Genomic DNA, 23,862 nt, shown 5'->3' on the forward strand with positions numbered 1-23,862 from the left:
GCACCATCAATACCCACAGAGACATTACCAACACTGACCATAGGTGGCGCAAGACAGGAGAGAGAATGGAGAAGAAGAAGGAAAAGACCGTGAGGAAGACTGTTTGTGGACTATACAACTATTGCTTTGGTCAAATAAAGACCGTTTAGCACTTAATACCTTTTTCCTTTGACTGTACCATAGAATATTCAGAAATGTCACTGAACTTCTATCCGGAACCGCACAGCATTCTGGGGGATGTAGGCAAAGGAGGAAAGATTTAAGCCGCTCAAACTCTTACGGCTAACTAAGCACGGTCGGTGGCCTGCTTCAACTCACTCACTCACTCACTCACTCTTTAGTTAACCAACAACAACTTGTTGAGTAACATGCAGCAGCAGTTAAATTTTTCGTCACTGTGCCTCATAGCTCCTTAAAAATAAACGTGAAGTGAAAACTGGATAAAACAGTTAAGGCCACAGTTTGGCAGTATTTCAGATATTTAAAACAAAAAACAATTATCGATATTGACTGATATGAAAYGCTTGTATCGTGACACRTTTTTCAACCATAACGTCCAGCCCTACTTTAATCCTAACGCCAGGAAAATAGATCTACCTCAGTGTTCACACTAATGTCCGAGTCAGACAGGAAACTCTGAAGTTAAATCCAGTGAAAAGACACACTGTGGCACTTCATGRAAACCTTGTGGAATCTCAAAAGCTCGAGTCCTTCAGCRGTAATTTGATTCTTGTGTGACCAAAGGACACACACCATTATCCTGATAGCAATAGGCAACATGATGACTCTAAATTGTCCTCCCAGGTCATCTATTGCTGTAATAGGCTGGTGGAGGTGAAGTAGAGAAGTCATTGAGCTGTCTAAGAAAATGGACTGTAGTGGGTTGGTGCAAATGCACAAGAAGATGCAGTTGAGAAACCACAACAAGAGAAGATGATGGGAGTTATTGTTAGGTGTGCTCTGCTTTTGCATGAGAAAGTTATCATGTATGGCATAAAACCTTCCATTCTGGGCCAGTGACTAACCAAAATGACATGGTACCAGTTGTCTCACTGAGCAGTTGGCGGATGAGCACGTCTGCTGACGGACATGTCACATGGACGGGATTCGTGATGCAATTTGTACCTCGGTTCTGCCTCTAATAATCGTATCGTCCATGTGTGGTTCTTGCTCCTGGTCGATTGGTTGGTYCAACAGGAGTGCTGATGTTGATGAGAAACACACAGGGCTGATGGACAGATCAAGAACCTCCACACACCACTCCACTCTCCTGCAGTTAACCATGTGTGAAATTGATTTTGGCATCATTAGCTCTCTATTGATCTCAGTTTTTTTTCTGTATTTGTCTCTAATAGGGTAAAACAAAGCATATCCCATTCAGAAAACACAAGGCATCCGGGGGACTAATGAAGGCCCTGTCAGCAACAGATTGATGTTTGCTGCCCTAACTGTAACCCTATATTCCGTGATTTCTCTGAACATGAGCGTGATTGATTGAAGCTGCCAACGCAAGGTTGTGTTTTTTTTTTTTTGTTTTTTTTTGCTGGTGCTTTGTTTTTCTTTTTCTTTCTAGATAAACAGATTAARGATGCTCACTTTGACATTTTGATCGGAGGATCGGCATACAAAGTCGCCACGAGAAGAGCTTTCAATTTATCACTATCAAGGAAATCTGAAGCRGCGACTGTCGAACAGTTTGCCTTTGAGCGGGTTCGTGATGGAAGTTTTACACGGCACTCAGGATTCAAAACATGGTTTCATACGCCCTCTAGTGGTTCAGTTCATCACTAGATTTGCTTGCCATTTACCCATATTAAGGCATTTTATTTAATTTGAGGTCTGATTTAAAGGACATACAGTGCTGTGGAAAAGTATTTGCACGCTTTCAAATGTCTATTTTTTTAAAGGTAATTTTGTTTTTTGCTTTTTTTNTTGTTTTTTTTTGCTGGTGCTTTGTTTTTCTTTTTCTTTCTAGATAAACAGATTAARGATGCTCACTTTGACATTTTGATCGGAGGATCGGCATACAAAGTCGCCACGAGAAGAGCTTTCAATTTATCACTATCAAGGAAATCTGAAGCRGCGACTGTCGAACAGTTTGCCTTTGAGCGGGTTCGTGATGGAAGTTTTACACGGCACTCAGGATTCAAAACATGGTTTCATACGCCCTCTAGTGGTTCAGTTCATCACTAGATTTGCTTGCCATTTACCCATATTAAGGCATTTTATTTAATTTGAGGTYTGATTTAAAGGACATACAGTGCTGTGKAAAAGTATTTGCACGCTTTCAAATGTCTATTTTTTTAAAGGTAATTTTGTTTTTTGCTTTTTTTTGCCACGTGTAAATGTTTCACATCATTAAACAAATGTCATTATTGGAAAAAAGATAACCTCAGTGAGTACAAAATTKAGTTTTTTAATGACAACTACATTCAAATGAGGGAGTTATCCAAACCAATCTGGCATTGTGTGGTAAAACAATKGCTCTCATCTTGGAATCATGATAGTTTGACTCAACCACATTGACATGTCATATCTTCCAGTCATGTTCCATTTTGCAGATGATGTGGTCCTRTTGGCTTCATCAGGTTGTGATCTACAGCTTTCACTGGAGCTAAGTATGAAGCGGCTGGGAAGAGCTGGAAAAGTGAAGAGTGCCTTCTCCGGGTCGGGGAAAATGTCCAGCACCAAGTGGAGGAGTTTAAGTATTCCGGGGTCTTATTATGGAGCGAGAGATCGACGGGCGGATTGATGCGCTGTCTGCAGTCTCTCGACTGGCCTGGGAACGCCCAATTGGTTTTAGGAACATCTGGCTCTTGCTACTTGGACTACTGACCGTGTGATTAAGCTGAAGATGATGAATGTATGTTAGATGTTGTAGATCCTGTTACATTAGGCATAAAACTTAACAAATTTTAGGAAGAGAAKGTCATTCTGACAGTCAAACATGGTGGTAGTGAGATGGTCTGGAGGTGATTTGCTGCTTTAGGAACCTGGACAAGTTGCTGCATTTCGTGGAGCAATACATTTCTCTTATCTACCTGACCATCTTAAAGGAAATACCCAAAGCACCACAACAAGACTATGTCTGAATGACTTAAAAGAAACAGAACAAAGGTTTTGAAGTGGCCTAGATACAGTATGGACTTCCGGTGAGATTCTGAATCAAGACCCTAAACAACCCTTATGGCTTTTCTACCGTTTTAAATGAAATGATGATTTATCATGTTGWATTTACTCAAGTTATCTTTGTCTGATGATGACATTTGTTTGAGCTGAACATCTCAACATGCCAACAAAAAAAGAACATATTCACAGCACTGTATAACTGCGACTACATTGCCTCGTAGAAACTGCATCGTTGAATATTCTGAGACATCTAAGAAAGAAAAGTCAATCCTTGACTCTGTGTCTCTACAATGACACMGAGAAATGGGTCCCTTTGTAATATGAAGTAGATTTAAGATTAGCTACTTTTAATTTTGCTTCAACATAAGGAGAAGTACTTGRAAGGAAATACATCCACAATTTGAAAAGCGAAACTGATCCCRGCRTAACATTATGATCAGAATGGGCACCCTGATTGTTCGGTGGCTATCAAAACTGGCATCAACTTCTTCACCAATCTGAGCTACAGATTCTCACATCAGCCCATTTTCTCTGTACTTTTAACAAATCCACTTGGAGGACRTTCATATTTTCAAAGGCCTGTGCCTCACCCCTCCTTCGGTATCACAGGGGATAAGCTCCGGCCCCCCACTGACCATTCACAGGATGAAATGGGCTAAACCATTGGAGGGATTGAAGGCCGGGATGCAATTTGTGATATCATATTTTTGCATTGTGGGAATYAAACGTCCATGTGCGTTGGCTCTCTTTAAAGCTGCTAGTATTGGCCGTTTTAGTCTAAAAGCAAGCTTTGAACCTTAAAAKGTGTGGAGCATTGCCTGTGACTCAAAGAGCAGGTATCTCACTCAATTTATTTTCATTTTGTTTCAAGATGAGCAGCGTTATTTTTTTAGTATTTTTAAAAGTAATTCCTGACTGTGGAAACGTGAAGCGGAGCGCAGTGTCTGAAACGAGCCACTAGAGGGTGCTGCAGCTGTCTTTTTCGGACTTCAGGCGTTCGGATTGTTTAGCTTTATAGGGTTCTGATTTTTYTACACTACACCTAGACAAAGTAGTTTTCCTGTCTTTAAAGAAAGTCATTCTGAAATATTTTGMTTATTTATTTTATTTTTTTCAAATCCAGTCACAATCCTTACAGATTTCAGCCTGCTGAAAGGAATATCCAGCTCATTRTGTTGGTTTACTTTTCACCCTGTGAAAATTATTGAAGATTTTACTAAAGGAAATACAACAAAGATCTTGCAGTATTTAAGACGGAAACTGGTGAACATTGTGCTCACGTTATAATGTTACTCATAGATTTGGGAGAGAGAAAAAAAACCAGTTCAATCATTGGTTGGGTTGAACAGTTTGAGGCAAATGACTATAGCTCTTGTCTGCTGTAATCAAGATATTGTGTTTCTCAAAAAAAAATTTCACTATGGTTCTGTGTTTGGTAGTTTCAATTTGAAGTAAAAATCCTTATTTGYTGGACCATCTCATCCTTTTGGTTTCATCTGTACATGTAGAGTTTTCTCTCTCTCTTGTTAGTTCCAGGCCTTTTTCCTTTTGCTTTGTAGATCCTTTGACTCAGTTCCCTCTGTGTTAATTAGTCTCCCTCCCTCAGTTTCCCTGCTTTCATCCTGCCGCAGCTGTTCCAAATCTCCTTTGATTAGTTCATCTGATTCTGTTGTCGTTTTCCAAGCCTGTCTCCGTACTCAAGCTCCTGGTGTTTCATTGTTATTTGCTTGATTCTTCCGTTGGAAAGGTTGTAGGTGGAAAAATGAGCAGAAACACAACTTAAGAGAAAATCAGTAGGTTTCTCACTAACCCAGAATCCAATATGGCTGCCTTGTACATAAAATGTAAAACTTTCACAGGACAATCCTCATTTAGTGACCGTATTGAAGTTTTGCATTGTACAAATTGGAGAGAAATACATTATTAGCTTATGTTGCTAACAGCGTTTAGCTTAATCAGTTAGAAAATCCAAATTTTTTTTTTTTTTTCAAACTTGGGGCTGTAACATGGTGAAGTTTGGTTTTGAAGTTATCCCAGATTCCAAGTTTTGACATGAGGCATCAATAGCTGCACTTCCATTCCAAATGTACGTAAAAACTTTGCTGATATTCTACTGATGTTGGAAATACACAATTTGGTAATTGCAGTGCCTCCATTGAAAGACAAACGGCAACATCCTTCCCCCACTTCCTGTCGTCTTCATTGTTTCCACCAGTAGTAACATCGGGTTTTTGATCACATGACTCGTGTGATGCGAAAAAAAGTGTTTCCATCTCACTTTTTGGAACACACTAATCTTCATACAGCCGGAAAACCACCTCATCCTAGTGCAAAAGCGTAAAAAAAATTTTTTTTTTCAACATTGCCGTGTTTCCATTAAGAACATTTTGTTTCGTAATTCTAATTTGCGCAATTATAWAGTACAGAATAGGATGAAAACGCAGCTAGTGAAATGCCGGGAAAGTGTTTTTATTTACCAAACAACTTAGATATCACCAGTGACAATTGCACCACAGTTGGAAAAAATAAACTGTTTATAAGACATCAGTTTCTTACACTTTTTATTTATTTATTTATTTATTTATTTATTTATTTATTTATTTATTTATTTATTTTACGTGAACACCCTTCTGTGATTTTCTTGAATCCTCCAAGAGAAGATGATTCCAGTTGAAATCCTCTTCTTTTCTACTGGTAAATGTTTGCACTGATGCGTGATTTCTAAAGATTTCTGGAGATCACAATGAAACCTCTCACTTCTAATAACGATGATTGTAGGAGCACCCAGCAGATTTTATCTTCATCCCATTAGAGAAACCAAAAATACGGAGCAATAAAGTAAAGGRGAAAAAAAGCATTAACACACATGTACACAGCTGGGTTTCGTAATAAAAACCAGTGCAGCACCAAAGGACTCATCTCCCATCAACTCATTTATTAAAGCTCCATCTAATATTTCCTGCATTCATCTTTACAAACTGAGACCGCAGAGATGCACGTGTTTTTAAAATTGTATGTAAAATGTTGCTTTGCTTGTTTTTTTTTTTTTTTTAGCAAAGTGAGATGGATTTGTATATTGTGTAATTAGTCCTGATGCCATGCTCAAATTACGTGACAACACTCTGCTGTACTGTACATAAGTATTTTCCGACGACAGGCACTACGAGGGACAAAGTATTTTTTTGAACTGTCTGATTTATTAGTCATAATGTCCAGTTTGGAGGAAACGTCATTAAACATGTTAGATAAACTCAATGTTGTTTTGTTTTCATGGCCAAGAGGAAAAGTGTTCAACAAAGTTATTTCCCTTGAGTAAAAAAAAAATCAAAATCAAAAATATATATATACATATGTTCATATGTACAAAGATGAAAACGATAACGAATCAGAATTTAGAAGCAATAAAACATCAAACCAGACCTGCACATTAAACAATCAACTCTAGAAGTAGAAGATGTTTTTTCTTTTTTCCCCACTCAACATTAAAAGAACAACCTGTAGTCACGATATTAATGTTCTATTATTCTCTGATGATCTGTGCTTGAATATGGGTTTTTGATTCTGGCTCAGACAGGAATGTAACAATGCTGTATTGTGAGAGTTTTAAGGTTAACAGTCAAAAGCAACTCTATGGGTGGCTTTGAACATATTCCACTTTAATGAGATTTAAATTTGTCAGTGAGAATTTCACCCTCTCCGTCTTTCTCAGCCAGATTCGTCCCCAGCGTTGGATTGTGATCGGGCGGCCTGCTCCGGACCTCTCCAGTTCAGACCAACAGGATGGTAAGTTCAGTTTGTTTCAAAGGGTTAAAGTATGTCGAATGACTCAAAGTAGCTCTGTGAAGGAAAGAGCATAAAATCTGGTTGGTTTAAGTAATTTTTAAGTCTGGACGCCAAAGTCCCACAACCTGGACCCCATTTCAGATAATGCGAGCCGATCAGAAGAGGTCAGTATTGTCAAAATTAACGCCTGATTGGTGCAAGTTTGGCACAAATTTGCAACAAGTTCACTTTCTGATTCCCAAATACCCAAACACTCACATAAGTTTATTGCAACAGTATCTTGTCAACACAGTAGAACCGCTATATCCGACAGCGGCGAAGTCTGGTTATCTGCACCAAAAGAACAATTATCTGAGAAATTCCCAAAGTCYATAACACAGACATTGCACCCACCAATGTTACGCAACTTTCCCAGTTTGATTATTTCCAGTGGAAAGTGACGTTTCCGTACAATTTCMATCACAAAATACAAAGAAAGCTCACAGAGTCAAACAAAATCTGTCCCYGGTCGCATCCTTTGTTGCGGCGTGAGATGTTTTCATGTGACAGCTGAGACCAGGTGTGAGGGCCCACGCGTTAGCTCTCTKCTGTTTGTACACGAGCGCAGCGGTTAAATTTAGCTGCGGATAAAAAGAGAGTTATTGTGGGAACTCTGGAGCTGAAGATGGCAGATGCAGACGGGCTGGCAGAACACACGGAGGATGGAGGATCCGCTCTGGGCTTAGTTTCCATGGCAAACCGAGGAAATTAGCAACAGCAGTGGAAGCTGCTGCGTGAGCAACGCGGTGTGCGCTACAGAGAGTGRCATTAAATAAAGATCAGTAAAAARGAAAAAGGGTGRTGCGCTTTTGGGATGTTTTTGTAAAGGTGAGGTCACCTGGCAACCAGCAACCCAAACTCTGCATTGACTTTCACTTGACTCTGTTTGCACTGCCGCTGCCAACTCAGCCTGACTGATCCTGTCTGATCACAAGCTTACAGACAGCTTTTCAGTTCTACACATTCTGCTGACTCTTCTGTTGACATTTTTGGGCCTGACTGAGCTGGTCAACGTTGTGGTCGGTGCTGCTTAAGTCTGTGATTTATACCCCAGATGACTTTATGTTTTTTGTAGGGAGACAGACATGACAAGAAATATACATTAAATTTACCATAAATACAATAGAGACAACTGCAAAGATTCAGTAGTTGTGCCCTCAGTATTAAGACTCATCAGAGGAAACYCAGTAGTGAAGAAAGTAAGGGTCTGTGTAAAAACTACAGGACTGATTTGAATGCACGGACTGGGAATTGTGGCAACTGACTTTAATCTCTGAATTCTGACTTTTCTCAGAATTTTTTTTTTTTTTCTCAGAATTCTGATTTTTTTTTCTTCTAAGAATTTTGACTTTTTCCTCAGAATTTGGATTCTTTTTGTCAGACTTCAATTTTTTTTCTTCTAAAAATGTTGACTTTTTTCCCAGACTTTTGATGTTAATCTCAACATTCTGACTTTTTTCTSAAAATTCTGATTTTTTTTCTTAAGAATGCCAATTTTAATCTCAAAATTCTATTTTTTTTCCTCAGAATTCCGATTCCCCCACCCCCTTCTTAGAATTCTGACCTCATTTGAATTCTAATTTTAGTGACAAATTTCAGACTTTTAATCTCAGATTTCTGACTTTGGTCTTCTGAGTTTCCAGTGACCCTAATCCTCTTCCGTAGAACCTGAATGTAAATGAAAGCCACACTTTTCAGATGTTAATTTGCAAAAAAAATCTTTAAAACTACTGAGTCCTCTCCTTTTACATCAGAATAAATGACTGCTTTGTGTTGAGCTGCCATATAAAAACTCCATTGTGACAAATTTCGCAAAGGCACAATGGACTGCCAAACAGCACATTCCTATTTGTTTTTCTCCATTCATTCTCAGAATTTAAAAGGTATTTATTTTAAATTCTGCCTAACCCTGTGTGGATCTGTCACAGGAGATCATATCAATTCAAGCGCCGGATTTTGTGCAAATTGCTGTGCATGGATTTAGAAGGTGACCTATCGCTTTAAGAGTGTCAGAGCCCCTCGGTGGGCTCCTCATATTTCCTCTCTCGCAACATCTTTCTTCTGTCGGGGCATGGTTTGTTGCCGAGGTAACAGGCTCAGTCTTTCTCAGCAACGTCTAGTGAATCAAGCCATGCTGACATACAGGCTGACACCCCCCCTTGTTTGACGTGGTGCATGACAGACAAGAGAGGGACACGGGTTCTTCCTGAAATATCTCCATGACAGATCAGCCACCTGGTGCTATGAAATGCTGCTTTATCAGAACCACATAAACAGTGATGCACTGGATGTCACTGCTTTGCTGCTTTGCAGGAGCATCAAGCTGCTGTGAGTCTGGGATCAGAGTGAGTCGGCGTTGGCTGCAGAGATCTCCTTTTGAGCTGMATCAACCACTTGTTTCATCTCTCCAAGTCTTCGTGATGCGCTGCCATGTTTGTCCAACAGAGGACGCTGTGTGTCAGTATCTACAGTGAGTCATGTCTCACCATGGGCTTTTAGCATGCTAACCTCTGCTTCAAAGGAGCAGTATTATGTGTTTTCCAGCCACAGAGTGACACTGTGTAGCACAATTATATAACTATGTTGCCTTCAGTTATAAAAATGCTACGTATATGAGATATGATTAAAAAGACGTTTGACTTTTTAATTTAACTCCTTGAAATTGGGCCCCTGTCTCTTTAAGAAGCTTCTGCTCTTTCTAAAACTCAGCCTTCAGGAAGTCGTCACAACATGGCTCCTCTAATAACCCTTTAAGAAAGTTTTTACCAGTGTTTTACTGAGAAGTATCTCTTATTATGAGCTCAGCTGACGCTCAGTTCCACCAGATATTTGCTAATTGCTGCTGGTTAGTCTTAAGGAGCAGGGGAGGGCTGCTCTGTGAAGCTGGGAAACTGCAGCTCTGAGGAGGAGCTTCATACTCAAAGACAAAGCTAGGTTCCCCCATACGTTTTGAACAGCTGAATGGTTGCCATGGAGATTAAAAGATTTCTCTAACATGCATGAAAGAATCAAAGCAACACTCCAAGTATGTTTTTGATGAGGGAATAACATTAAAACAAGATGTAAAGATCAAAAAGTTAGTTTTAAGTAATACTGCTCGTTTACACCTCTTCTAATCGTAAACCAGCGCTTTCGGGTAAATAATTTTTTTTTACATCATGACAAAAACCGATTTAATCAACAATCCAGCCGATAGAGGCAGCGCACCTTCTGTCAGCTCTGTGTATGTTGCTGTTTTTGATGACGACAACATTGTTGAGCTGCTCTTTTCCCCGACTCCACAGCTCAGCAGTCAAATTTTTCCCTGGCTCAGCCTAAATTTTATAGCTCTCTGCCAGGAATCCTTCCTGTTTATTGGTTCCCAGTCCATTAATTCATTACCTCTCCCTTCCCCCTCACCTGAGGGGGGGAAGGGAGAGGTAATGAACTTCGTCAATGCCAGCAATCAAACTGATTAGTAGCCCTCACTTATTCTTTCATGAATCAAAACAAGGATGAAATTATTTACATATCGTACTCTTACTCATATAAAGAGTGCAACTAAATCCAAGTTACAAAAAAACAATTATGTAAAAATCACAAATTTAGATATGCATCTTATTTGCCTGTTGCTCTCCATTGATCCGATCAGCAAACATCACCAGTTAAAGAGATGCGCTCACGGTCGTCGACGCACTGAGCATGACGCAACGCCTCGCAACGAGCATCGCCGTTGTAACCCAAAGGGCGAAGAGGCCGCAGTAAAAAGGAAAAGGAAATACGCATGTAGATGCAGTTTAATAAGATTCCTGCTTAGCTTTTGACAAACTGCCTAAGTGCCTCTGTTGCTGAGATGACCTGCATCACTCACCGCCTGATGCACAGGTATGGATTTATGCTGGGGAGATTAAGGGAGCAACCTTCTAGCTGACGGATGGCAAAAGGGAGGCAGTAACTCTTGAGTGGCGGTCTGTTCTCATCTGATGCCTCACACCGACAAGTTCCTGCAGGTCAAATCTCGGCTGGAGTCTTTCAATCTGTTTGGAGGTTGCGTGTTTGGCCCATGGTACTCTGGCTTCCTCCAAAAGTCCAAAAACATGCATAATAGGTTCATTGAGTTATCCTTACCGGGTTGGCAGTAATTGCCTGATACAAAAGTAAAGCGGTAATAAGAGCATAAATGTAGACAACACGCCAAATTTGGCAACGATGCATGTTTTTTTTCAATATAAAGATTATGCGCCGTTTCGAAACGTATCAAAACGGCGATATGTATTGATACAGCTGTTTCGATACTGATAAATGGCAGCATCGTCACTCAGCTGTTTCGATACGGCCGGCTTTTTCTGACATATTGAAACACATCTTTCACTTCGCACGAGTCACGTGATCAACAGCTCACGAAAACGACAAAGAAGACGACAGGAAGTAGTAGGAGGATAATGGTGTACACCACTTTTAAGATTTGTTTTTGCATATAAATGATGGAAATGACACTAATTTCCTTCCTCTGCATACCTATGTGCTACTTTTTGGTTGATCAAAACAAATTAAAAATTTGAAGTTTTCAGTTCTAACATATCAAGTTATAATATTTTATGTCAAACTGATCAGTATGTCAAAGAAACAGCTGGTATAATATGACATGGTTTAATTTGAAAATTATATTTGCACCTTTGTTTATCAGTGGCTCCATTTCCAGTGACAATATAATTGTGCAAATTGGAATTAGGAAGATACATTTGCTTAATGGAAACATGCCAATWAAAAAAAAAMAAAAAAAACATGTAAAATGTTTTTGTGCTAGGATGAGGTGGTATTTCAGCCATATTAAAGCATTTTTCTCATCACACAAGTCTTGTGATCAACACCCTGATGTTACTGCTGGCGGAAACAACGAAGAAGACGACAGGAAGTAGTAGGAGGATGATGGTTTGTTTTTGAATTTTGGGCAATGTGCAGTTGGCTCCAGCAGACTTATCATAGCACCGCACAGTTCATCAAAGATTGTGCCATTCTAACACGTTGAATCCATAACTCTTCTGTAAAATGGCCAACTACATTTTCTTCTTCAACTAATCTGGAATTCATATAACAAAAGATATCAATATATCATTATCTATTATTATAACGACTGCTAATACYCTTTTGAGAGAACCTCACTTCAAAAATTGTGTGATAGTTTCTTACACTTGTCCAGCTGATTATAGTAAAAGAAATTACATGTCATGGCATAGTTTGTTTTGTAAAAACTAGACCCTAAATTATTCATTTAAACTTTCCTTATGTAGGCGTTGCAAATTGAAGGGATTTGTCAAAAGAATGCATGAAGGCACGTACATGTTSCTGAATAAAGAACTTCTAAATCCTGAAGGAGATGACATAAATCAACAAAAACAACCAAAATTAGTAAAAGACTATTTTCTAAAGATAATTGGACCTTTTGTGTTCTGTTTTATTGTTTGTTCTGGTTTGTTTTTGTGTTTTATAGCAGAGGTGAGCCAGAGGAATACACGGAGGAGCTGTAAACACTGCAACTATAATAGGTGTATAAAAAAAAAAGAAGAGTTGTTTCCATCACAATTTACAGGTCTAGCAACATGGTGACAAGAGGGCCAGCCATCCACTCTGTCTCCCACACACACACACACACACACAAACACACACGCGCGCGTTTACACGAACACACACACGTTTGCGTGGCTATCTTTGTGGGGACTTTCCATTAACTTCCATTCATTTCTACAGCCTAAACCTTACCCTTATCCTAACCCTAACCATTACATACCTGACCCTAACCCTACACAAAACTCAATTCACACCTTGGTCCTAAATCTGACCYTTGACCCAAAAACAGCATTTCCCCTTGTGGGGAATAAAAACTGCAAGTTTTGTAGTTTTGGCTGTCAAGAATCTGAAAAGTTTGTCCAATTTTTTTTATTTGCAAAACAGTTCAGACTCAGACAAGTTGAACTGAGAGCACAGTTCTCTCTGGCTTCTGTTCTCTTGCTCAAAAAGACCATGCCCACAGCATGATGCTGCTACCACCATGTGGGGATAGTATGATAAAATTAKAATAAATTATACATTCATTTTCTSGGGGTGCCACCGTGAGCTAGATACACGTGCAGGCCACACTTTTTAGATTTTTTTTTCCATTGAAAACCCACGCAACACAACACACTGAAGACAGTCTAATCGTGTGCCGTTCTCCTCGAGTGCTCAGCCATCATGCCTCTGTGTTGGGCATCACATGTGCGTGCGTTCAGACACGCAACATTCCTCTGTATTGGCTTCATCGGACTGCCTTTAGGACCCAGGTTGTCTCCTTTGTAGTTGTTCGGATGCGATGAGGGGAGACCGAGATGCGCTTCTTCTCCTATCACGATTCGCATCGCGGCTGAGCGAGCCGAGCCGAACCGAACCGAGCTGAACGGGGCAGCTTAAAGCCAGGACCCGCTCCAGCACCTGCTCGTCCTCCCTTCTTTTCCTCTTAATTGCTCTCCATTAAAAGGCTGTGTTTTTTATTTTTTTTATTTAATATTGTTTATTAATCGAAAGCCTATATTTTTCCGGTTAATTTCCGTAGAGTATGAGACGCAGAGCATCATCTGAGGAGCATTCCTCTTGTTGCCTTGGACCATGAATTATCAATGCTGCCAGCTGCGTTCCTGTGACAAGTCTCCCGCGAACGGAGGACAACAGCGGTGAATTCTTGTTAACTTTTCTGCGCATCTTTTGACGTTTCCAGCGGCAGCAGGTACTTCTTCCACTTGAGGTGAGTCTGTGCTCCCCCCCCTCCCCCCACCTTCTCTTCCTCTTTATGCTTCTTTTCCCCATTTAGACGAGTTAAATTGAATTATTTACATTTTTCACCGATGGAAACGCATAGRACCGTGGGAGAGACGCTCCAAACATCACCCATGCCTCTCGTTTTTCTCTCMTTTCATTCCCGTATATGTGTAATGGGTTTTTATCGACCTAATTAGGGACACGGTGTGATGAGTGACGCGATGTGATGTTGGATTTATGCTAATTGGCTGAGTGAGCGCGTGGGACGTGCCACTGAATACTAATTACAGTCAGATGCCGTCTCTTGCCTCTCTTTTTTTTCCTCCCCCACCGTTTCTGTGTATTTATTTATATATTTATGTGATGCCCGCCTAAGAGGGATTCCCCCAGAAATACTAGGGCTTCGTCTTTACATTGTTGTGGGTCTCGGTAACCCGGAGCTCCCGCTCTTCCCAGCGGCTGTCGGCGTAGAAGCAGCGATGTGGAACAAGGAGGGCACGTCTTCACTCGTCTTCTGCCTGCTGGTGCTCACGGCTCTCTGGGAAAGCAGGTGAGTGGTTTTTAGCAACGGGAGACGCCTCGACACACACACACTGACACGTTGTATGTGGGGAGCTCTTTGTTTATCTGTCCAGGTGGACTCTAGCCATCATTGGACCCCCCCCCCACCCATTCCCTTCTGTGACCACAGATAATGAGGGCAGTTTCAGCCATGGCCGTAAACTGTAAGCTAAAGGGCACGCGGGAAATTAAATAAAACGCAGCTGGGCTTTCCTACATTGCTGGCATGAGCAGTTCTCAGCTCAACCGGTCCTAATTGGGTCTTTTCATAAAAAAATAAAATAAAAAATCCAGTCGAACCCATTGGTTCAGCCGAATGACCTCTTCCCTAAAAAGCCCTTTCACTATCCATACATCTGTGAGTTTTTTTTCAACAATGTATGTATCAAAGTATATTTCCAGTACAGGATTGGACAAAATGCAGACTTTTTTTTAAGTCTCTATTGCTATGCAAGCTTATTTGCATAGCAACATTTCAACAGCAAGGCAGTTCAAATTAGTGATATCTTACAGTCACTAAATATGAAACGAGCAATAAACATTGGATTTTGTCAAATGCCACCTCAAAATCATTATGCAGATAAACTTTGAATATGTTCCAGTTATTATGAATCAAAGGCAGCTCTAATCAGGTGGGTTGTAGCCTTGATCTAAAGGGACTCTGTGTTTCAGGCGAAGTTTGTTTCACGGATTATGAAGATCAACACATATTAGCCTTTCTTCCACTGCATGTCCTACTGTCCTGTTTTCAAGAGAAACRATAAGCTTAGACATGATCTAGTTACATTTATTTAATGTGAATTATTAGTGGTCGCACTGAWYGTGGCAGGTTTCATATTGTGCTAAATAACWAATTCTCAGAGTGAACCACTCCAGTTAAAACGATGGTGACAATATGTTGYTGCTGCTGCTTTAACCATATTTCCAGCTGTTGTCAATAAGTATTGAAGTCGCTAACGGCTTATTTTGTTGTGGCAGCTTTCTGAATTATTCAGTAAGCTATTCTAAGGATGTGCTCCTTAATATATTGTACCCWACCTTTGACCCAACGACCAGGCAGTTTTTGTGCATGTGACCCTTTCTCATATGTCAATCAAGGAAAACCTATTTCGAGATATATATCGCTATTGTTTTATTGCCCAACTCAAATCCTAACGATACAAGTTAAACAAAAATGCTTTGGCACTTAGAATATGAGGTTATATATATTTATTCAGAACACAACACTACACAGTATTTTTTATGACTATGGGAATGTGACTCTGTTAACCTCTCCGGAACATGGAATATAATATYTAGAACAAACTAGATATTATTTCTTTCTTCATGAATAGGTTCGTTTTTCTTATTTAAATGTGATGACAAAATAGGCCTATAGAAACACAGACGCATAAAAAAGAGAAAAAGGCAACATAACTTTAATTTTAAGACAAAGAAATAAACATTTCCAATCTGTAGAGGAGGAAATAATTCCAGCTCAGACGAAACTCGGTTTATTAAAGTTGTGTAGATAAAAAGCCCAGATGTAAACAGTTATTAATATCGCATACTTTCACAATAACCAATAACCCGAGGCTGCTCCAGCAGAGCTGTCTGCGCCGGTGATTAAGCTAAGATTTAATGTGGGACCCAATCTGAAGTCATTTACCATGAATCTCTGCCCTGATTGCATTTGCATACCCGGCTGTGTTTCTGGCTCCGAGATCACATGGCTCTTGAACGTCTTGAACTGGGTCAGCCATGATGGGGAAACAACGTCTATTTGTGCGTCTTGCGTTGGCATGCGCGGGGAGTTGCTACCAGACAGCAAGGAGAAAACCCAGAGCAGACCTGAGTCTAAAAAAAGTTTTGAAATGGTTGCTGTCTCACAGTCCTGTTATATGTCTGCTGCCTAGATCGGTGAACGCCGTGTCGGAGAACATCACCCTGTTCACGCTCATCCTGGACAGACTGCTGGATGGATACGACAACCGTCTCCGGCCAGGTCTGGGAGGTGAGGAGACACAGTGTGTGTGCGCAGACGGAGCAGGGCGGGCTCTGCTATCCGACTCTACGATTGTTCTTACACAACCGCACACGTCTCCCGCTTTTAACGGCTGAGAGCTCGTTCGCAGCGAGAACACTTCATTTAACGTCAGCCTTCATAGCACCAACAACCTTTGGCAGCAGTCCTCTCAAGAATACACCAATAAACACACTCTGCGTCCTCAGCGCTCAGATTATACAACAGCCCAGTCCACTTCCTGGAGAAGTGGATGCATCAAAACCCACGAATGGATAAATAGTTTCTTTATAGCTTTTTTTTTTTTTTTTAACAAATTTCACAGAACCAGATAAATATATTTTAAAACAATCAAGTTTATTTGTATGGCACATTTCAGCAACAAGGCATTTCAATGTGCTTCACATAAAAACTTTTTAAAAATGTCATAAAACATCATACAGTCAAAATTATCTATACACGAAATATTTTGGTCAATGTTTCATGTCTTCTGGTTCAAAAGCAAATCTAAACAGCTGGATTTTTAACCTTCATTTAAATGAACTCAGTGTTTCACCAGGTTSACAGTTTTCCTGAAGTTTCTTCCAGATAAATGTTTTTTATTACACAAGTCAGTTTGTTTTTGGGTCATGATGTATGATGTGTTTTGAAATAGACAAACTCTTGTAGTATATGCATTAAAAAAATCATTTCAATATTGATACTAAAGTATAATATTCCGTAGATCATTTTAGGCAGTTTTGATCTTTTCCACATTTTGTCAAGCACAAATTTCACTTTATTTTATTGGGATTTTATGTAAAATGTAAACATAAATGTTGTGAATACCTAACATTACCGCCTCCTGTGAAACACTGGGGTGGCAGCATCATGCTGTGGAGATGCTTTTCTTTAACAGAGACAGAGCAACTGGTGGTCATTTTAACAGCATGTTTTAACATAATAATTGTCTAATTTTTATTTGTTGTAAAACATTTTAGTTTTAGTCATTCTACATTAGCTTGAACTTGGATTTCATTTAGTTTAATTTGAAGAAAAAAAAGTCATTTATTAAAACTGATTGATGATGAACAACATTAAGACTGGGTTTAGGTTCACCTTATAGTAGTACATTAATCCAAAACATCTAGCTATCTAAATGGTTTATAAGTATATTTATGCTCAATGGCTCAGTCAAAGTACAGATTCTGATCCAGTTGAGAATCTATATCCAAAATAATCCGAAAGACTGGGCTCTACAAACTACTCCCTCAAGCAGAATATAATCGCATGTCGCCCCTTTTCAGATTTTTACTTAAACAATTTATCTTTTTCCTTTGTGTTGGTCTGTAGCATAAAATACCAATTAAATCCATTTAAATCTGTGGTTGTGAAAAAGTTCGAACAGACTTGTCCAAGGTAACGCCTTTAATTTTTAGGTTTCTCCACTTCCAAGGCTGCGYTCACCCTGCAGCCTGAAGTGACCCAATTCCGATATATATATATTTTTTGTCAAATTGGATTTTTTTGCCATGGCCGTTCACACTTAAAAGCGACCCATATGTGTTCTGCAGTGTGAACAGGCAAGCGACCTGAAAGTGTCCCGCATGCGCAGTAAAGGGCGCAATAGCGTCAGCATTCTCAGTGTTTTACCAACCACCATAAAAAGAAGTACTCGGTGTTTGCGGAAGTAAATATGGATGCTAACGGTGGAGCATAGCTTACACATTTRAAGTTCATGTCTGACCGGAGCAGCATATTAACAACTTAATCAGCATTTTTGTCTGTCATGGTTGTTGTTTTTCTTTCCTCTTGCGAGTATCAGGACGCAGAATAGTGACGTTTGTCGAGTATCAGTGACGTTCAGGTCAGATGATCGCGGCCTGGATGTTTTTTTTKKTTTTTTTTGCRACCTGGATGTTAGGTCAGATTTKAATTGGATACRTATCGGATACTCAAGTGGGCTGGGTCACATTCGAAAAGAATCTGTGCTGTTCAGACTGTCATGAAAAGATCAGATACAGGTCGCATTACGTAAAAACAAAAATTGGAACTGGGTCACTTCAGGCTGCAGTGTGAACGCAGCCTAAGACTTCTGCTATATTGTAATATATTAAGCACAATACACTTGAAAGTTTGAATTTCCACGTTCTGCATGCTCGGCATCTCGTTTTCCCCCTCCCTCAGGATTYGGTGCGTTTTGAATTTCCAGTTCCTGGGGCCATCAGTCCATCCCAGGGGCTGCCATATGGGAGAGAGACCTCCTTTAGCTCAGCCTGTTTAGCTGACTGCTGCCACATTAGCTGCTGAACAGGAAAAGCTGAAATGTTTGTTTGAACACTGTGGTGACATTCTGTTTAATTATAATTTYTTTTCACTTTTATTATGGATAATTTATTTAAAAAAAACAAAACATGCATTTGAGGAATCTCATGAATCAACATTGGCAGAATTTAGGGATCTGAAAATCAACATTAATAAATTTCTATTTTTTTTTCTGTTGAATTTATTACTAAAATTAATCGTAATTGCTGAAAGACAGATTACGAGAAAAATTTGGAAAAATGTAGTCRGTTTCAGAATTTTGCATACATTTTCTTAGCATTAAACTGAATTGTAGATTTAAGTTTTAGATCAGATATATMCTTCTCTAAGCTTCTCACAGTAAATAGTTGGCATTTTGGCCCATTCCACCTTATAGAACGGGTAAAGAAATCAGGTTTGTAGGTCACTTTTCTCACACACCTTTGAAATCAGGACTTCCTGATGGCTACGGAAACATTCACTTCAGTATTTCTATGTAAAGGTCTTTCCTCGTGATGCCAGTCCCTTTTTAAAACAAAATAATGTTTTTAAGCATTCATTTTTTCTTCTTTTCTCATCAAATGTACAAACTTTGGTTCTAGTCTATCAGACTGGATTTGCACATTTCTCACCAAAAACATGCTCATCTCTGGGACGGAGTCAGAGCAGGATGATGGCCGGACATCCTCAGTGTTTATATTTTAACCGATTAATTTGAGAGATTCGGGCGTCTTTAAATTGTATCTGAGGATGAACTGGAACTGGTTTCTCTGTACGATATCTTCATTGATTTCTTTAGATTTTTCCCACATGAGGTATACAGTGTGTGATGAAATTATCAGAAGCTTTAAAAGAGATGACATCATTGTATAAAGCCACAGCAGTATTAGCAAACCTGGAAAAATAAGAAATCAGAAAACTATCATTTATCAAACAGGAGGTTTAGCCTGGTTTAATCTCAGACAGTCGAGAAAAAAAAGGTTGTCTTTTTACACAGGAGATGTAAACATCTGGTTGCAACTGCAGCTCTGATGAAGCGATCATCTGRAATTCGACACGTCGTCTAAAAGCATGAAAACGTAAATCAGATGTTTTTCTTTTTACCCCTTAYCTCATTAAATCCCACCGGAAACCAAATCCTGCAACACACTGCATGTACCGCTGTACTGCAAGCATTAACGTACAAAGGCACGACACCGGGGAAGCAGCTTTTACAAAACGAGTTTAGGAAAGGAACACAACTTGACATCAGATGCAGTTTTCCACRCGGTAAACACATTAGATCCGTCTGTGGCATCTGTGGGGAAAACGTGTTAACGCTCCACCGAACTTTGGTTTGCAAGGCCAGGAAAAGAGGCCGAACGCAGCTGCCTGCGCGTGCTCACTCGAACATGGAAGGTAGACAGGCTTGGAGACGGTTTTCACATTTCAAGTAACGTGAGAGAGACTTAAAAACCGAATCCCTAGTTYTAGTGCAGATCGAGAAACATTCAGATATTTATTGAAGGCAGCAGCTTCCCCCCTGGAGTGATTTTTAATTTTGTTCAGTTAAAAAATGTTTTCCATTTCCTTCAATGAAAAATTATTTTTAGCTGGAGCTGAGAGGGGGTAGAAAAAAGGAGAATGAAATCTGATAATTCACAAAATGGTGTTGTGTAAGCTAAAATGTACAATGCAGTGTATTGTGTATTTTATATATATATACATATATATAAGATAAGCTCTACAAAAAGATGTGCAAACAGCATCATTCTCCACAGAAAAATTAACAAATACAGTGTTATGATTGGATGGGCCCCACACATGTTTATTTTTTTGTTGATTTTATTGAAATTAGTGTATTTTTCCAAACACTTTTTTTTCACCCCACACGAGTCACGTGATCAAGAACGGACAAAGAAGACAACAGGAAGTAGTAGGAGGATGATGATTCTCGCATGATGGTGTTTCTTATTTAATCGCAAATTCTGTTTTTTTTCTCGACATTAGTGGAATATTGAAAACGTTTTGCAATGGAAACTCAGATTCAGCTAGTGACTCTTTTGGATTGTCCAATCCCATTTACATCATGGCAGTATGTCTTTCTCTTAATGGTTTATTTTTCATTGCAAAATCTTGATAAAAAAAATAAAGTCTGCTTTGCTTTGTAAAACCTGAATACATTACATTAATTTACATCATGTATCAAAGATTTCTCCCTGGCAAACTTTAATTGTTTGTAATCTCCGACTAATCATGTCCTCCTATTAAAGCCCAGCACAGTTTGTTTGTTCCCAGTTTGTTTGGCCAAAGAGTTCGAANACATTAGTGGAATATTGAAAACGTTTTGCAATGGAAACTCAGATTCAGCTAGTGACTCTTTTGGATTGTCCAATCCCATTTACATCATGGCAGTATGTCTTTCTCTTAATGGTTTATTTTTCATTGCAAAATCTTGATAAAAAAAAATAAAGTCTGCTTTGCTTTGTAAAACCTGAATACATTACATTAATTTACATCATGTATCAAAGATTTCTCCCTGGCAAACTTTAATTGTTTGTAATCTCCGACTAATCATGTCCTCCTATTAAAGCCCAGCACAGTTTGTTTGTTCCCAGTTTGTTTGGCCAAAGAGTTCGAASTGATGAAATTMAGTCAAGCAGYCCAGCATTTGKTTTTTGCGGACGCTCTCCTTCCTCTGTGTCCAAACTGGCAGGAGTTGAAGCTGACATTTGGATAGTTGCACAGAGGAATGTGCAGTCCCTAACACATGCAGGTTGTGTCTTACCAATTAAACGCGGTTCAGTGGACCCATCTGCACCAAATGATTCAGACTGCATGAAAAGCACATGTCTGGGACTGTTGTGGCTGAATAAATGAACTTTAGGTATTGTCCTTATCCTCACAGATCCTGGAGTCCTCAGGCATTAAATGCACTCTTGATATTTTCAAACAGTAAACACGTTTTTTGCCTCAGGAGACACGCTTATTTTCGGTTATGTTCCCCTTGTGCATTGCTGTTTCACCTGAGCTGCCATTTGGTGGTGGATTTGTGTTTTTGATGACTTATTGTTATTATTATGTTTGTTTTTGTTTTGGGCTTTTGCTTGTATTTCAAGGCTGTGATTCCAATTTACCCAGAATCCTCTGCTGTAAAATCTGAACCCTTAGGCTTAATTATTAATTGCTGTTGCTAATTGCATTTTTTTTTGGAACAAATAACTAAAAAGCCTGTCGGGAGAGTGAATTATCGACATCTAACATACTCTACCCTTTCAATCAAAAATTGCATTAATGAGTAATTTTGTTATTTTTAATTGTTGCTTATGCAGCTGATTGGCCGTGAGCACATGTTGAGTTGACKTTTTTWAAATTTTATTTTGYTTGTAAAGATTGAGGCTACAGGCTAGTAGTTGTTTCTTGTTCTGCATAATGTTGGCCAGTCACCGATCACMGTGCTATAAAACGCTTCAGAGGAGAAACTCCCASACCGCAATAACAYTACAGCTTTAATGAACTAAAAAGATGGCAAAATAACACCAGTATTCTTTTGCTGTATTAATTCACAATGAGTGTCATTTCAATGAAATTCTTAAAAAAGTAAAGTAATGTAATTCTAATTGATTTTATGGCTTGTTTCCTGTGAGAAGTAAATCTTCAGATTGACCAGTAGACCAGATGGTTAGAGCAGCAGCAATCTTTTTTTAAATGGTTAAGAGGCAAAACCAGACTGTTTTTGCTGGAATAATTTTACTGAGTTTTGCTAATTAGTTTGAAATAAAGACTGCACAGCASCACTGTCCTTACTAATGGGGCATTGTTTCCACCTCCTTTAGGTCCAGAGTGGTTCCACTCCAGTCCTATAATTTCCTACCTTCGGATGAGACATGAAGCCTCACTCTGATTTCATGCTTCGACCGTTCACATTAGTTTTCCACCGTCTTCAAAACAAGAGCTAAACACACCAAGATGCTTCTTCTAATCTCCTTGTAGTTTTTCCAAGTTTCTCACTTTATTGATTCTTGGCGGCGCGCTCATCACAACCTCAGGCCGCCCTGCAGGGTTAAGACTTTAACTCGGCGCGTTTTTCCAATTCCCTACACGGAGTCCGTCTGTCTGACCTCACCTCTGTGAGGCTGTTTGAGCTCTGCAGGTTCACATCGTGAATCCTCAGCCACAGACTCTGCTCAGAGCGTATTTTGTAAATGTACTTTTGGGGAAAGTTATTCTGATTTTGGTAGTTTTCTCACTTATTATTGTCTGGAAATAGAAGATGTAAAGAATGAATATTGATTGCCCTTATAGCCTGCAGTTGCATTTTGGATGTTAGGGTGAAAATGATCATGTTAATGATCGCAACGCTCACCAATAACACCGATCCGATATTAATATCTGTATCGGCTCAGTTATAGAAAAAAAATTCTAGATCCATAATGGCAGATATACTCAACTCTAATTCTATGCTTTGTGCTCTGAGTGACGTCAAGCTTTATTATTAATTTTACATTGTATTTAGAGTGTCTTAATTGCACTTTSTGAAYCAATAGTTTAATATAATTAGTTGTAATTAAGTMATTTACATATATTTTGAGTTAAAACCCTATTTACATTGAAATGGAAACATGGAACATTCACTGTTTTTGGGAAGTACAGTGCTTCYAAATCTTAAAAGTTCTTGGCTTTTTCTTTTCTTTTTTAGGGAAAACCAACTAAAAGTTTCTACTTTCTGCATATAAACAAGTTTCTCTTTCTAAAATTGTTTTTCTGCACCTCAGTTTTACACATTGTGGGAGTCGCACACAAAGGTTTTTTAGAAAATAATAATTTACCGGGTATTTCAGCCTGAGATTATCTAGTGAAAGGGGCCCAGACGGGCTCTTCAGTGACAAACCCGTCTCCTGTTTTGTATATTAATGGTCTGTGAGGCAGGAGAGACGCTGTGGGAGATKACACCGGGCTTTTTCCTCTGATCCAGACAGGGTAACCGAGGTGAAGACCAACATCTTCGTCACCAGCTTTGGACCSGTCTCAGACACCGACATGGTGAGTGCAGATACTCACTGTGATACTTCAGCTGATGTTGGAGGAGCAGAGTKCTTCTGTTTGCTTTATTTTAGTCATGTAGGCCCTTTTTATCCACTTGCTGTTACATCACTCTGATTTTTTTCTGAACACACACACACCACACACTCACAGATGATACAGAAGCCACACTACGGCACGATGTCTATTCATCTCTAAATTTTCATCTCATACATTATTGAGCATCTTGTTGGTATTCAAGTCACTGCTTTCTTTATCCTGCGCCCTCCTGC

General features: G+C 39.4%; 2 protein-coding genes across 4 annotated transcripts in view; both read left to right on the plus strand.

Annotated features, from left to right (window-relative positions):
- Window positions 1–9,365, plus strand: part of gabra4 (gamma-aminobutyric acid type A receptor subunit alpha4) — a 39,379-nt gene extending 30,014 nt beyond the window's left edge. The window contains exons 9-10 of the mRNA XM_017307107.1: window positions 6,839–6,912; window positions 9,265–9,365. Coding sequence (XP_017162596.1) covers window positions 6,839–6,912; window positions 9,265–9,283 — 93 coding nt within the window. The 3' untranslated portion in view covers window positions 9,284–9,365. The remainder of the gene's footprint in view (window positions 1–6,838; window positions 6,913–9,264) is intronic.
- Window positions 9,366–13,105: 3,740 nt separating this feature from the next.
- gabra2b (gamma-aminobutyric acid type A receptor subunit alpha2b) overlaps window positions 13,106–23,862 on the plus strand; it is a 32,361-nt gene continuing 21,604 nt past the window's right edge. Inside the window, exons 1-4 of one of the 3 annotated variants that reach the window (XM_017307106.1) lie at window positions 13,106–13,708; window positions 14,099–14,272; window positions 16,179–16,276; window positions 23,523–23,590. In XM_017307106.1, the coding sequence (XP_017162595.1) occupies window positions 14,202–14,272; window positions 16,179–16,276; window positions 23,523–23,590 (237 nt within the window). In that variant the 5' untranslated portion in view covers window positions 13,106–13,708; window positions 14,099–14,201. The remainder of the gene's footprint in view (window positions 13,709–14,098; window positions 14,273–16,178; window positions 16,277–23,522; window positions 23,591–23,862) is intronic. The other 2 variants (XM_008419817.2, XM_008419818.2) reach the window with 2 other exon arrangements.

The sequence above is a fragment of the Poecilia reticulata genome, linkage group LG10 (genome assembly GCF_000633615.1).
Source record: "Poecilia reticulata strain Guanapo linkage group LG10, Guppy_female_1.0+MT, whole genome shotgun sequence".
Taxonomy (NCBI): Eukaryota; Metazoa; Chordata; class Actinopteri; order Cyprinodontiformes; family Poeciliidae; genus Poecilia; species Poecilia reticulata.